At 38.1% G+C, this 14,731-nt stretch overlaps 1 protein-coding gene across 4 annotated transcripts in view; it reads right to left on the bottom strand.

The window, feature by feature from the left end:
- Window positions 1-14,731, bottom strand: part of LOC116528689 (nesprin-2-like) — a 187,489-nt gene that overhangs the window by 66,652 nt on the left and 106,106 nt on the right. For all 4 annotated transcript variants that reach the window (XM_032246105.1, XM_032246100.1, XM_032246104.1 and 1 more), the window contains 4 exons: window positions 12,896-13,092; window positions 6,558-6,658; window positions 3,763-3,864; window positions 340-477 (listed from right to left, as the gene is read on the bottom strand). In XM_032246105.1, coding sequence (XP_032101996.1) covers window positions 340-477; window positions 3,763-3,864; window positions 6,558-6,658; window positions 12,896-13,092 — 538 coding nt within the window. The remainder of the gene's footprint in view (window positions 1-339; window positions 478-3,762; window positions 3,865-6,557; window positions 6,659-12,895; window positions 13,093-14,731) is intronic.

The following is a 14,731-nucleotide window of genomic DNA, read 5'->3' on the forward strand; positions in this document are numbered from 1 at the left end:
TTTTTTTTTTTTTTTTTTTTTTTTTTTTTTGGTGAGTCGTAGTCTCCTTCTGTCGCCCAGGCCCGGAGTGCAGTGGTGCGATCTCGGGTCACTGCAAACTCCATCTCCTGTGTTCAAGTGATTCTCATGCCTAGCCTCCAAAGTAGTTGGGATTACAGGCACCCACCACCACCCCTGACTAATTCCTGTATTTTCAGTAGAGACGGGGTTTCACCAGGTTGGTCTCAAACTCCTGACCTCAAGTGATCCACCCATCTTGGTCTCCCAAAATGCTGAAATTATAGGTGTGAGCCACGTTTTCAGCCTGCAATCGTTCTTCTAATCAACATAAACAGTCACCTGGTGATTGAGGCCATCCCAGGCTTCTTCCAACTGTAACTGATCCTTGTCCAGCTCATCCAGATTCCTTTTTATCGACAGGACATCCAAAAAGGACTTTTTTTCTTCATTGAATGACTCCATAAATGACAGCAGGCTCTACAATCAGAAGAGTAGTTTAAAGACTGAAAATGTTTAATTCCATTTATATAATATAATCTGCTACTTTGAGGTCTATAGCTTTGGTTATATTTAAGTTTTTACTTAAAGGTAAAATCCCCTGAATCCAGTATCCTCCCTCTGCTCTGGTTTCCTTCTTCAGGGCACTGTGATAACTGGGCGCCAGCATAATATCAAAGGTCTCACTCTGTGCTTTGTGTCAGTATTGTTGGATTTCTATTGGAATGGAGCAGCAAAGTCACAGGGCTACAGAACAGATCATGATGCCACATGGAAAATATGAGTTTGTTTGTCCTCCCTAAATATGTGCTCACAGCAAAATGAGAATGAATGAATGCGAACATTGTATGACAGTAGTAGTCATGTGTAAGTGATTTTCAAAGTGTCCATGATTAACTGAGCTTCAGCTTATTCTTCCCCATTCATTTTACATGAACTTTGAAAAACACTTTGTCTGCCTTCACATATTTAATAAGTAAAGCTTTTTCTTGATTCACAATTGTGTGAAATATGGGTGTTTAAGAGTTATCAATTGGCCAGACGCTGTGGCTCACGACTGTAATTCTAGCAATTTGGGAGGCTAAGGCAGGTACATCACTTGAGCCCAGGAGTTCAAAACTAGCCTGGGCAACATGGCAAGACCCAGATCTACAAAAAATTAGCCAAGCATGGTGGCATACACCTGTAGTCCCAGCTACTCAAGAGGCTGAGCTTAAAGGATGGCTTAAGCCTGGAAGGCAGAGGTTGCAGTGAGCCATGATCGGGCCACTGCACTATAGCCTGGGTGACAGAGAGAGATCCTGTCTCAGGGGGAAAAAAAGTTATCAATTAAATAGGTTGTTTTTTTTTTTTTTTTTGAGACAGGGTCTGGCTCCATTGTCCAGGCTGAAGTTCAGTAGTGTGATCTTGGCTGACTGCAACCTCTGCCTCCTGGGCTGAAGCGATCCTCCCATCTTAGCCTCCCAAGCAGCTGGCACTACAGATCAGTAAGCACCACCACATCTGGCTAATTTTTTTGTATTTTTTGTAGAGACAGGGTTTCACCATGTTGTCCGGGCTGCCTCATCTCCCAAAGTGTTGAGATTACAGGCATGAGCCACCACAGCTACCCAGCTCTGTGGCTGTAGTGTGAAAGTAGCCACTGACATACTTAAATGGGTGTGGCTCTGTTCCAGTAACATTTTATTTACAAAATGGGCCAAGCCCTGCGCTAGAACCATGCTGCTGAAAGTACTGCAAGGATCAGCATTAACGTTTTAAAATGTCACTTAAAACATTATCCAGAATTATTGACAGCATTTTAAATTAAATGTTATGAGAAAGTCAAAAGACTACTTAATACTTTCTGATAATTAATAACTTCATAAAGCCTTCTATTTAAGAAACCTGAATCTCTAATACATGATTAAATAAAAGACATATGTGAGAACAATGCACTTTCAGTAAATGATAAGCATTTTGTCAAGAAAAAAAGTCTTCGGCCTGGCTCAGTGGCTCATGCCTGTAATCCCAGCACTATGAGGGGGCCGAGGTGGGTGGAACACGAGGTCAGGAGTTTGAGATCAGCCTGACCAACATGGTAAAACCCTGTCTCTACTAAAAATACAAAAATTAGCCAGATGTGCTGGTGCATGCCTGTAATCCCAGTTACTTAGGAGGCTGAGGCAGGAGAATCGATTGAAACCAGGAGGCGGAGCTTGCAGTGAGCCGAGATCACCCCACTGCACTCCAGTCTGGGTGACAGCTAGACTCCGTTTCAAAAAAAAAAAAAAAGAAAAGAAAAAATCTTAGACCAGAGCTAAATGGAAGAAGGTCAAGAAGTCTATGCAGTTCAGACCAAAGGAAGAAAAAGATGTTTGATCCCTTTCTTCCCTATGCTTCCAAAGCAAAAAGAAACGTATAGCTAGCAAGTCATACAACCCATTGAATGTTATGGTTAGAAAGGCTAGACTTATCCAACTCTTCCACTTAACAGACAGGGAGATGGAGGCCTACAGGTGCTAAGTGCTGTGTAGGTACCTGACAGTATCTGCAGCTTGCTCAGGACAGAGCACTGCGGAGAAGCACAGCGCTACATAGACAATGGGCTGTAACAAACAGGACTGAGGGACCTTTGCTTTGTTTCCTGTTCTCTTTCAAGACTGTACAGGGAATAACTACTTGCCCCGGAGAAGCATCAGAATGTAAAAACAGCTAGGTCTTTAAAGCTAGGCTTCCATTCAAATCGCATCTCTATCTTTCAGTATCCATGCAACCTTAAATAAGCCACTTATTCAACTGTAAAACTGGAATAATACCAACCTCAGCAAGGTATTTTAATATGTAAAATGCAAATCAGCAAGGTATCTGCTACTTAAAAAACATTCAACATGACCAGGTATGGTGGCTCACGCTTGTAATCCCAGCACTTTAAGAGGCCAAGGCCGGTGGATCAATTGAGGTCAGGAGTTCAATACCAGCCTGGCCAACATGGTGAAACTCCATCTCTACTAAAAATACAAATATTAGCCAGGCATGGTGGCGGGCTACTCAGGAGACTAAGGCAGGAGAATAGCTTGAGCCCAGGAGGTGGAGGTTGTAGTGAGCCAAGATCACGCCACTGCACTCTAGCCCGGGACACAGAGCAAGACTCCATCTCAAAAAAAAAAAAAAAAAAAAAAAAAAAAAATGTTCAATACGTGGTAATAATCACAGTTGTCATTATTTCCCAAAGGAATTCTGGGACCCTATTCCTGATTTTTCTTTCATCCAATATTCATTCTGAAAAGCATCTTCTGCTTTAAACCAGGGATTGGAACACTTTTATTCTAAGGGGCAAGACAGCAAATATCTCAGGCTTTATGGGCCATATGGTCTCTATCACGACTACTCAGCTCTGGGGTTATAGTGTGAAAGTACTGACTGACAATACTTAAATGGATGTGGCTCTGTTCCAATAACATTTACAAAATGGGCCAACTCCTGTTCTAGAGCCATGCTTCTCAAAAGACTCCAAAAACCAGCAGAACCAACATCACCTGAGGCCTCCTTAGAAATCCAAAGTCTCAGGCCCTGCCGCGGAACTACTGAAGCAGAATGTGCATTTTAATAGGATGACCCAGTGATCACACGCATGTTAAAGTTCCAGATGGACAGTCCTAGAATTCAGCTTTCAAATCTGCCCTTAATATTTAAAATACTTCACTCTGAAAGTTTTCTAAAAACATACTTACTGCTCTTCTCTTTAACAGTAAATTACAAACAGCTGTTCAAAATCATACTTACATTATACTTTTGAAAGTAGGTATCATTTTCTGAATCCTTTAGCAACTTCTGTAGTTTTTCCTTTTGCAGAGTCAACCAGACCATAGCATTGTTCACCTTTCCCTGTATTTTACACACACACAATAGAACTATATTTTAAACAGATTTGATATTTTTAACAAAAAAATTAACAACCTGAAACATCAGTGAAATAATATCATCCTTACACATCATTGATTCATTATGCCAAAGAGTAATTTTCCTTGTTCATATAACACCTTAAATTTTGAACCAGATTGAAACCAGCAACTGAACATGACAATGTGCTAAAGAAATGGGCAAGCAATGCATCCCCGCCCCCGTGTTGGCTTAGAGAACCTTATTCTGAATCACTTCTTTATAGCAGGCATTTCAGAAGACTGCCTTCCAATAAATCTAAATATGGGGTAATTCAAGAGATGTTCACACCCTGCAAAAACACTGACATCAAAAATATCTCAAACACTTCCAAGAGCCTAAAAATAACACTACCAAAGGTTTTAGCTAGCTATCATTAAGATGTGAACAACAATTACTTTTTCTGTAGATTCTTGCTTAGGTGATAACCTTGCTTACATTTGGAAGCCAATTTTACTGATAGAGGACAAAGAAGTTATATCTTATTTCCACTATTCTTTAACCTTCATTTACTTTGTTTTTTCCTATTAAGTAGAAGTTTTCTAATATTTTTGCACTCAATTTCAGGGACAGTTGAATCTTTAATTTTATGTTTTTAATATGAAAATTAATTAGATGAGAATAGCTCCTCAGCAGGCCAGAAATGAGTGAATTATAAGCCTGCATCTCAGCTTGAGATTCTCTTCCAGAGTCAGCAACAATCTAGCTTATTGCCTCAACCTTAACAGTTGGAAAAACACAGGCCCGATTTGTCAAATAAAATGTATGTAAACATGTCTGAAATGCATGTAAATATGTAGTTGAAAACACATTTTTAAGTAATATTCTCAAACATTTTACTAAATTCACAGCACTCATTTATCATCATAGAAGCAGAATAAGAGTTTCTTTTCATCTGCTCAGCAATTTTTCTGAAGTTTCCAACCACAATATTTTATGTCACTGACTGAAAAAGTAAAAGGGAAAAATTGAATAATCAAACGGCAATCTAATAGTAATTCAAGGCTGAGCTCAGGGGCTCACGCCTATAATCCCAGCACTTTGGGAGGCCAAGGCGGGCAGATCACTTGAGGCCAGGAGTTCGGGACCATCCTGGCCAACATGGTGAAACCCTGTCTCTACTAAAAATACAAAAATTAGCCGGGTGTGATGGTCCATGCCTGTAATCCCAGCTATCGGGAGGCTGAGGCACAAGAATCACTTGAGCCTGGGAGGTGGCGGTTGCAGTGAGCCAAGATCACGCCACTGCACTTCAGCCTCATTACAGAGTAAGACTGTCTCTCAAAAAACAAACCAAAAAAGAAAAAGTCATTCAAGAGTATATCAACAAATAGGGATTGACAACAGAACACAACACTCTCATTTATATGAATTTCACAATTTCATTTATATGAAGCTAAAGAATAGGCAAATGTCCTAAAATTAGATGATGGTGAAGGTTGCCCGATCATGTAAATACACTAACAACCACTGAAATGAACACATTAAATAGATGAATTTTATTGTATATAAATTACATCAGCCGGGCACAGTGGCGCACACCTGTAATCCCAGCACTTTGAGAGGCCAAGGCAGGAGGATCATGAGGTCAAGAAATTGAGACTATCCTGGCCAACATGGTGAAACCCTGTCTCTACTAAAAATACAAAAATTAGCGGGGCATGGTGGCATGCGCCTGTAGTCCCAGCTACTTGGGAGGCTGAGGCAGGAGAATTGCTTGAACCCGAGAGGCAGAAGTTGCAGTAAACCGAGATCGCACCACTGCACTCCGGCCTGGGTGAAACAGCGAAATTCCCTCTCAAAAAAAAAAAAAAAAAAAAAAAAAAAAAAAAATTCTATATATCTATATATATATATATAGATATATAGATATGGATAGATAGATACAGATATATAAAGGTAATAAATATTATAATACACAAGAAATTTGATAGGCCAGGCGCAGTGGCTGACTCCTGTTAATCCCAGCACTTTGGGAAGCCAAGGTAGGCAGATCACTTGAAGTCAGGAGTTAAAGATCAGCATGGCCAACATGGTAAAACCCTGTCTCTAACAAATATACAAAAATCAGCTGGGTATGGTGGCACATGTCCGTAATTCCAGCTACTTGGGAGGCTGAGGCATGAGAATCACTTGAACCGGGAGGCAGAGGTTGCTGTAAGCCAACTACATTCCAGCCTGAGTGATGGAGTGAGACTCTGTCTCAAAAAATTAAAAAATAGAATATTATAACAAACAAAAATTTGATATCTTTAGAGTTTTTTTAAAAGTTTAACTTCATTTGTCTTATATAGTGCCTATCTAAAAGTTGTTTCAGATAATTCGGTAAAGTTTAATAAATTATCTCTCTCAACTTAAAAAAGAAAAGAACATTCAACACTAATCTACAGTGAAAGAAATTAGAATGCTGGTTATCTGGGGTGGGGAGCAGAGACAGAAAAGGTGCCCAGTAGAATATTCCAGGTACTAGAAATGTTTTACATCATGACTGAAATATGATTTACATGGGTGAATGCTTTGTCAAAACTCATTAAACTGTATATTTAAGTTCTGCATGCAAATTATATCTCAATTTTAAAAGTTAAACCATTAGCAGGATACAACAAAAATGAGCTTGATTTATACAGAAGAAAACATACCCGAGCCTCCTCTCCAGTCCCATGGGCATCTTTGGAATACTGAAGAAATTGTGCCACATAGGTCATGATGGACTTTTCATCAGGATCAACAACATCCACGTCTGCAAGATACACCACATTATCAATGAGCTCATATACATTCGCTAAAATGCATACTCAAAGAACAGGCTATGTCATAGCCTCTGCTATTTGGTTCACAGACTCTGGAAATGCACCAAAGTAGTCATCCAGCCATGCAATCTCTGTTTACTTAGCCTTGCTGCAAGACTGTGCAGTGGCTAAGAGCTTAGATCTATACTCGGAGAGATCTGGGTTAAATCCTGACACTAATACGTGCATAGTCTCACCTTTCTAATAATAAAGTGTCACTATGGGGGTATGTCTGAGGGCATAAGTAGTCAGAGAGGACGAAGAGGAGAAAATGAGAAAATAAAGTATTCCTCTTTCTAGAGACATGGTACAGAAATTCTTCCAGGAATGCAAGAACATACAGCAATTAGAATGCATTCCTGACACGTTGGTCTTGGCATGTGTGCAGTAAAGCATTTCCAAAAGCATATATTGTATGGAAGGCTTATCTAAGACATCTACAGAGTTTGTTCATTCATTCATGGAACAAGTAAATCTACTGAGAGCCTTCTAGGGGCCAGGCTTTGTGTTGCATTAAGAGTCTATGGTGAAATAAGTTTGTAAAATGCTGAATTAAACAAAATTTAAAAGACTACAAATTCTTATTTATTTTCTTTTAGAGACAGGGTCTCCCTGTGTTGCCCAGGCTGATCTCAAGCTCTAGGCCTCAAGCAATCCTCCAACCTCAGCCTCACAAGTAGCTGGCACACAAGACACTGTGCCAGGTATATAAATTCTGTAAGTGAAGAACTTCTCTGGGCATCTAATAAGAAAAGGAGATCATAAAGCCACAAAAAGGGGGATGTAATATATCACAGACAAAATGAACAACTAATTTGGAGGTGTTTCTTGACCTAGATAACCAATGAAGATATTTTTAAAGAACCTCGCTATTTACTTATTAATTCAGTTAAACTTAACACAACAAATATATACAGAGAGCCAATAAATGTGGGTCATAGGCAGCGGCTACACGGATACGTAAGGTATGGTCCATGCCTTTGGAGAGCTTCTGTTTCAACCCTTTATTCATTTAACTGGCAGATGCTAGATGTCTTAAAACATTATCTGCCCCTCAAGGAATTTAAGGTTGGGAGAAAAACAAACAACAAACAAATACAACACACCATGCATGTTTTGGTGGACATACTTCATAGGTTCAATGAGAGCTCTAAGTCAGCTGAAGTAGAAAATAAATCTAATCCATTTGCAAACAAGGCAGTAAGCATATAAAAGCTAGCAATAAGAAGCTGAGGGCGAGGTTTCAATATAGGAAGAATTTCTAAGAATTAAGTTATTCTATCTTTAACTGAAAAAGACATAAACACCAAGAGATACATAAAATAATGATACTGGCTTACTTAGATATTGCTTTATAAAAATTTCTCATTATATATGAAGCCATGCATGATGATTAAATGCGTTAACAATATTATGTCAAAATAGTTCCCTTATTCAAATATGACTGTGGTATTTGGTTTGCATAAATAAATCATGGTACATTTCACATTTTTGAGCTATTATTAAAGCCATTTATAATGAATTATGGGCAATTAATTATGCAGAGGAAATTGGTTTCTACTATAGTGTCTATTTCATTAGTTGCCAGGTTATTCGTATATACTAAAATGGAGAAAAGACTTTATACTATTTAATAATAAAGATTTGGTGAATCACAATATGAGAAAAGTATTTAAAACAGATAGTAATCAAAAACAGGAAATGGGAACAGAGCAAGAGGAAAAATAGAGAAAAACAAAACGAAAAGCCAAAGAAATGGAGAAAAGGTAAAAAGGGAATGGGGGGAAAGATAGGGGTAAAAAATTAACAAGAATTAGTGGCAATCAATATGAAGCCCGACCAACGTCCAAACTGTAGAAATACTGGTGTAGGCAGGCCGGGCACAGTGGCTTAAGCCTGTAGTCCTAGCACTTTCTGAGACCAAGGCGGCTGATCACCTGCAGTCAGGAGTTTGAGACCAGCCTGGCCAACATCCCGAAACTCTCTCTCTACTAAAAATGCAAAAATTAGCCGGGCATGGTAACACATGCCTGTAATCCCAGCTACTTGGGAGGCTGAAGCAGGAGAACTGCTTGAACCCAGGAGGCGGAGGTTACAGTGAGCCGAGATGCACCACTGCACTGCAGCCTGGGAACCAGAGCAAGAGACTCCATCTCAAAAAAATAAATAAATAAAAATGAAAATAAAAATATAAGAAATAGAGCTGTAAGCTCACATATAAGTTCCGAATTCACATTAAGCTGTGAGCTTACAAATATCATCTAATTCAACTCTTAGAAAAAAAAACTGAAGTCCTAAGAGGCTACATACCAGTAGCAAAGAGCACAGCTAGCACCCAGATCTTGGTTTCTAATACCATTCTCCAATAAAAAGAGCCAGAGCTCCTTGGAGAAATCACTGATCCTAAGACTGGGGCAGGAAATACACAAGATGAGCCCATAGCATTTGTCAGGCCAGAAAGTAAGAAAATGCTCAAAAACAAGCAAACCCCATACTGATGGGGATACAACAAAGAAGCATCGGCGCCAACTGCAAGAGCTCCTAGTGGCCAGAACTTTGAGCTTAAAGAGGACTTTTTAAAAAATTAAGCATTAAAGGCCGGGTGTGGCGGCTTACACCTGTAATCCCAGCACTTTAGGGGCTAAGGCGGGCGGATCACTAAGTCAAGAGACCGAGACCATCCTGGCCAACATGGTGAAAACCCTGTCGCTACTAAAAATGCAAAAAAAATTAGCCGAGCATGGTGGCACACGCCTGTGGTCACAGCTACTCGGGAGGCTGAGGTGGAAGAATTGCTTGAGCCCAGGAGGCAGAGGTTGCAGTGAGCCAAGATTGCACCACTGCACTCCAGCCTGGCGAAAGAGCAAGACTCCACCTCAAAAAAAAAAAAAAAAAAAAGGCATTAAAATAAACAAAATAATATTAGATTACAACTAAGAGTATAAAATATCAATAAGCCCATACTGATATAAACAAATGACTGAATAAATAAATAAATGGGGGGGAACAGACAAATCTCTATGCAGAAGACCTTCAAATACTTTACGAAGATAATATGCCATCAAGGAGAGTGAGTGTAACTCTCCCAAATGTGAGCTGTGCAGTGATTTCCCTCCAAAAAGTACAGTTTGGAAAGAAGGGGGAGAAAAGAGTAACTTCACCATAAGAACCCTGATCAGCACTAGCTCAGCCAGGGGAATCAAGGTAAGCATCAACAGTGATAAATCATGCTGACAGTACGTACCCTTGGAAGGATGTGATGAGAATGACATTCTACTGCTGTGTTCTTCCTCCCAAGAACACAAAAATCCAGCATAATCATGAGAAAAAAAATAAGGCAAATTGCAATAAACGGGCATCGTACCAAATACCTAACTAGTAATCTCCAAAACTGTCAAGGTCATTTATTTAAAAGTCTGGAAAAGTCACAAACAAGAGGAGTCACAGGAGACATGACAGCTAAATATAATGTGGTATCCTGGCTGAGATCTTGAATGAGAAAAAGGTCATTAGCTAAACACTAAGAAAATCTGAATAAAGTATGGCCTTAATTTAAAATAACGTATTCATATTGGTTCATTAATTGTAATAAATGTACTATACTAAGATGTTAACAATAGGGGAAATTGGTTGCAGGGTTTATGAAAACTTATTGCACTATGTTCTCAATTTTTCCATAAATCTAAAATTGTTCTAAAAATCAAAGTGGGTTTTTTTTGAGATGGAGTCTCAAAAAAAAAAAAAAAAAGAAAAGAAAACTGTGAGGTGGAGCACAACTGTAGTCCCAGCTACTCAGGAGGCTGAGGCACAAGAATCGCTTTAACCCAGGAGGCAGAGGTTGCAGTGAGCCAGGATCCACCACTACACTCCAGCCTGGGCAACAAAGTGAGACTCTGACTCAAACAAACAAACAAAAAGGAATAAAATACTGACATATGCCACAACATGGATGATCTTGGAGACATTTTACTTACTAAGTTAAAGAAACCAGTCACAAACACCATATATTGTATAATTCCGCTTACGTGAAATGTTCAAAAGAGGCAAAACTATCCTGACAGAAAGTACTGGGGCATGCAGGGGTTGGAGGCAAATGGAGAGTAACTGCTAATGGTCACAGGAGTTCCTTTGGGGATAACAAAAATGTTCTAAAACAAACTGTGGCAATGACTGAACAATTTTGTGAATATAGCTGTCCTTGGTATCCACGGGGACTGGTTCCAGGACTCATATCTAGATTGCTTTTAATATCCAATGCAATGTAAATGCTACGTAAATAGTTGTTATACAGTTGTATAACACGTGTTTAGGGAATAATGACAAGAAAAACATCTGTACATGCTCAGGACAGATGCTTTTTTTTTTTTTTTCAAGTATTTTCAATCCAATGTTGGCTGACTCCATGGATATAGAACCCACAGACATGGAGGGCAGGCTGTATACTAGAAACCACTAATTTGTATACTTAAATGGATAAATTATATGGTATGTGAATTATCTCTTAACAAAGCTGCTTGAAACCAAAAAATTAAGTAACAAAACCACAGTCCCTAGTCAGTGAGTACGCTGGAGCTAGCTGACTCACACAGGCTTAAGAGAGCCGATTGATAAATGTTCAGAAGTTTTGTAAACTGGTTGTGAAAAAAATCATCATTAAAAATTAAATCATAATTTTTAATGATGTATATAAAATACAAATGTACAAATTATATTAAAAGCATAGGTAATAAAAAACTCAAAACTTATCACTTCCCAATTATTTTATTACATTTTACTATTATCTATGCTCTTGAGGCTATCTGTCTATTGTATCTGTATGATGGAAACAATATATAATGATGTGGGGTACTGCACATCTTTCTCTAATTCTGTGTTCAGTGACTGTACATTGGTAACTTGAAATCAGTTATAGCAGTAGCATTTATAACACAGAAGTCTGCAAATGAGGGCTTGACTGTTTTGTTAACTGCTAAAAAAGGGATGAAGAAATTGTTAATAATGCAGGTAAATCTTAAAAATGTGTTGTCTATAGGTGTTAGTTGCATTGTGAATAGCATAAAAAGCTGAAAAAATATTCTTCTAGTATTCGATTCAGCAAAGAAGTCATTCATGTCATTGAAGAGCAAATGAAATTCTAATATACCTCTTATTCCACTTACTTATTAACATAAAGGAAATTCTAAACTAACACTCATGTCAGAACTATACTTCTTCTGCAAATACAACCCTAAGTTGGTTATAGATTGATATAGACTTTGGCAAAAATCAACAAAAGCATTTTGGGGCTATATGGAATCTGTAAGAAAGTATATCATAAATTTTATAATTATTTATAAAATAATACACATTCCTTAATATCAGTAAAATCTGTAAGAGACAGTGTAAATGCGTGTGTGTTTCCCATTGTTTTGGAGAGCCAGTCACTAAACATTTATATACACACCCCAGTAATAGAGCTGAGAATAGAATTTAAATGTACTTGACCTATTCATTCATCATAATTTTCACTAATCCTGTACACCTCTATTATGACCTTAATATTTTTTTAATAGCTTTGGTTACATTATGAAGCATTACTATCCAAAGTAAAGTGCTTTTGAGAAAGAAGTAAAATTTTTAAATCTTAATTTTATAAAGCTAAATTATAATTCAATGATGATCTCTGTAAAAATAACCAGTACTTAGGATGGTGCTGTTAACAATCCAACACAACTGATGGAGCAGAATCTATGGACAAAGCTTGGCCAACCATTTAGGAGGAGGCAGGAAAGCAGCAGTTTCTATTCTCATAGGGGTTTAGCTTTAACACAGAGGGAGTGAAGAAGGAGAGACAAACAAACAACTTTAATTCAAGACTTAGAGAAACATCTCACAAAAGAGATTTAGAACAGAATAACAGAATCAAGAAGAACAAAACACAGAATGTAATAGAAGAAAATCAAGACAGAGGCTCAAATTATTCCCAATAACAGCACTGTTTGCTTTCAGCTGTGGCTTCCCCTATAATTACTGAAATTAACAAACTGGTAGGAAATCTTTAATTGCATAAAATACAATAAAGAGTTTAAGTTAAATCCTCCAGGAGTAAAATAGAATGCTTTTATGTTTGCTCATGTACAGATACTATTTTGAAATCAACTTCATGCGAAGCCTTAAAAATTGTTTTAAAAGCAAAGAAGCTTCTTTACCTTCTGGTTCCAGGAGTCTGGGGATTTTTAATTCTTGTTCTGCAATTCTGAAGGCCTCTCTCAGATTGTCTTTGTTGGACCTATGCTTCACACTCTTCATGTCAATTAGGTCTGGTCGCAAGGCATGAATGATGGCCAAAAAAGCCATCCCATTTCTCCAGCTTGACTTAAAGTCTGTCACACTGACAGACTCATACCTATCATAAAAGGACAAAAACATGATAAATACTATTAAAAATAATGTAACATACACCTCCACTATATTCGATAGTAATTAAAACAAAATTTGGCAAATCAAATAAATTAGATATATCATGCCAGATAAAATTTCTAATCTTGTGACCAAATTAAAGGAAAATGCCAAGTTTCGTGACACTCAAAATATTACAGAACACTGATTCTCAACATGTTGTTCCTGAGCCAGCAGCATTAGTGTCACATGGACTGCAGGTTTAGACATGCAAATTCTCAGGCTGAGTCCCATACCTGCTGAATCAAACTCTGGAGGTGAGCCTGAAATCTGTGCCTTTTAAAGCCCTCCAGGAGATAATGATATTCACTCAAGATTTCCTTCATTACCAAATCTGTTGGCTCAAGTCTGCCTTTAAACTTCTACATACAGGTAAGGTTCCTAACTAGAGAAAAGCATTTTCTTTTTCAGTGGGACAAATTAAATGATACAGTGTCTGCAATCAATGCTCAGTAGCTTACTAGAAAGATAGACCTTGTTACTCTTCTGCATAAAATCCATCATTGTAGATGAATGGATTTTTAAAAACGTGGTATACATGTACAATGACTATTATTCAGCCTTAAAAAGAAGGAAAATTCTGGCTGGGCACATTGGCTCATGCCTGTAATCCCAGCGCATTCAGAGACTGAGGCAAGAGGATCACCTGATACTGGAAAACTGAAGCTGTAGTGAGCTACAAACGCACCACTGCATTCCAGCCTGGCTGACAGAATGAGATTGTCTCCAAAAAAAGGAGGGAAATTCTGACACATGCTACAAGATGAATGAACCTTAAAAACCACGCAAAGTGAAATCAGCCAGTCACCAAAGGACACATACCATATGATACCACTCGTATGAAGTATGCAGAATAGTCAAATTCACAGAGAAGTAGAATGGTGGTTGCCAGAGGCCAGAGAAGTAGAATGGTGGTTGGGAGTAATAGGGAGTTATAGTTTAACAGCGGCAGTTTCACAAAATGAAAAAAGTTCTGGTGACAGAGAATGGTAATGGTTAGAAAACAATATGAATATAGTTAGTGCCACTGAACTGTACAATTCAAAATGGTCAAAATGGGCTGGAGGCAGTGGCTCACATCTGTAATCCCAGCATTTTGGTGGGCCGAGGCAGGTGGATCACAATGTCAGCAGTTGGAGACTAACCTGACCAAAATGGTGAAACCCCGTCTCTACTAAAAATACAAAAATTAGCTGGGCATGGTGGCATGTGCCTGTAATCCCAGCTACTTGGGAGACTGATGCAGGAGAATTGCTTGAACCTGGGAAGGGGAGGTTGCAGTGAGCTGAGATCGCACCACTGCACTCTCCTACCTGGAGACAGAGTGAGATTCCGTCTCAAAAAACAAAAAAAAAGAAAGGTCAAAATGGCATATTTTAGATTACATATATTTATCACAATAAAAAAACATATAATATAGCTATAGCTATATCATATGTAGATATATAAAACTATATAATATAGCTATATCTATATAACATAATAAAAACTATATAATATAGTTATATCTATATAATGTAGATATATAATACGTAGATATATCTCTATATAAATATATCTATATCTATAATATGTAGATATATAAT

This window comes from Sapajus apella, unplaced genomic scaffold (genome assembly GCF_009761245.1).
Source record: "Sapajus apella isolate SASKATOON/1434 unplaced genomic scaffold, GSC_monkey_1.0 scaffold59, whole genome shotgun sequence".
Classification (NCBI taxonomy): domain Eukaryota; kingdom Metazoa; phylum Chordata; class Mammalia; order Primates; family Cebidae; genus Sapajus; species Sapajus apella.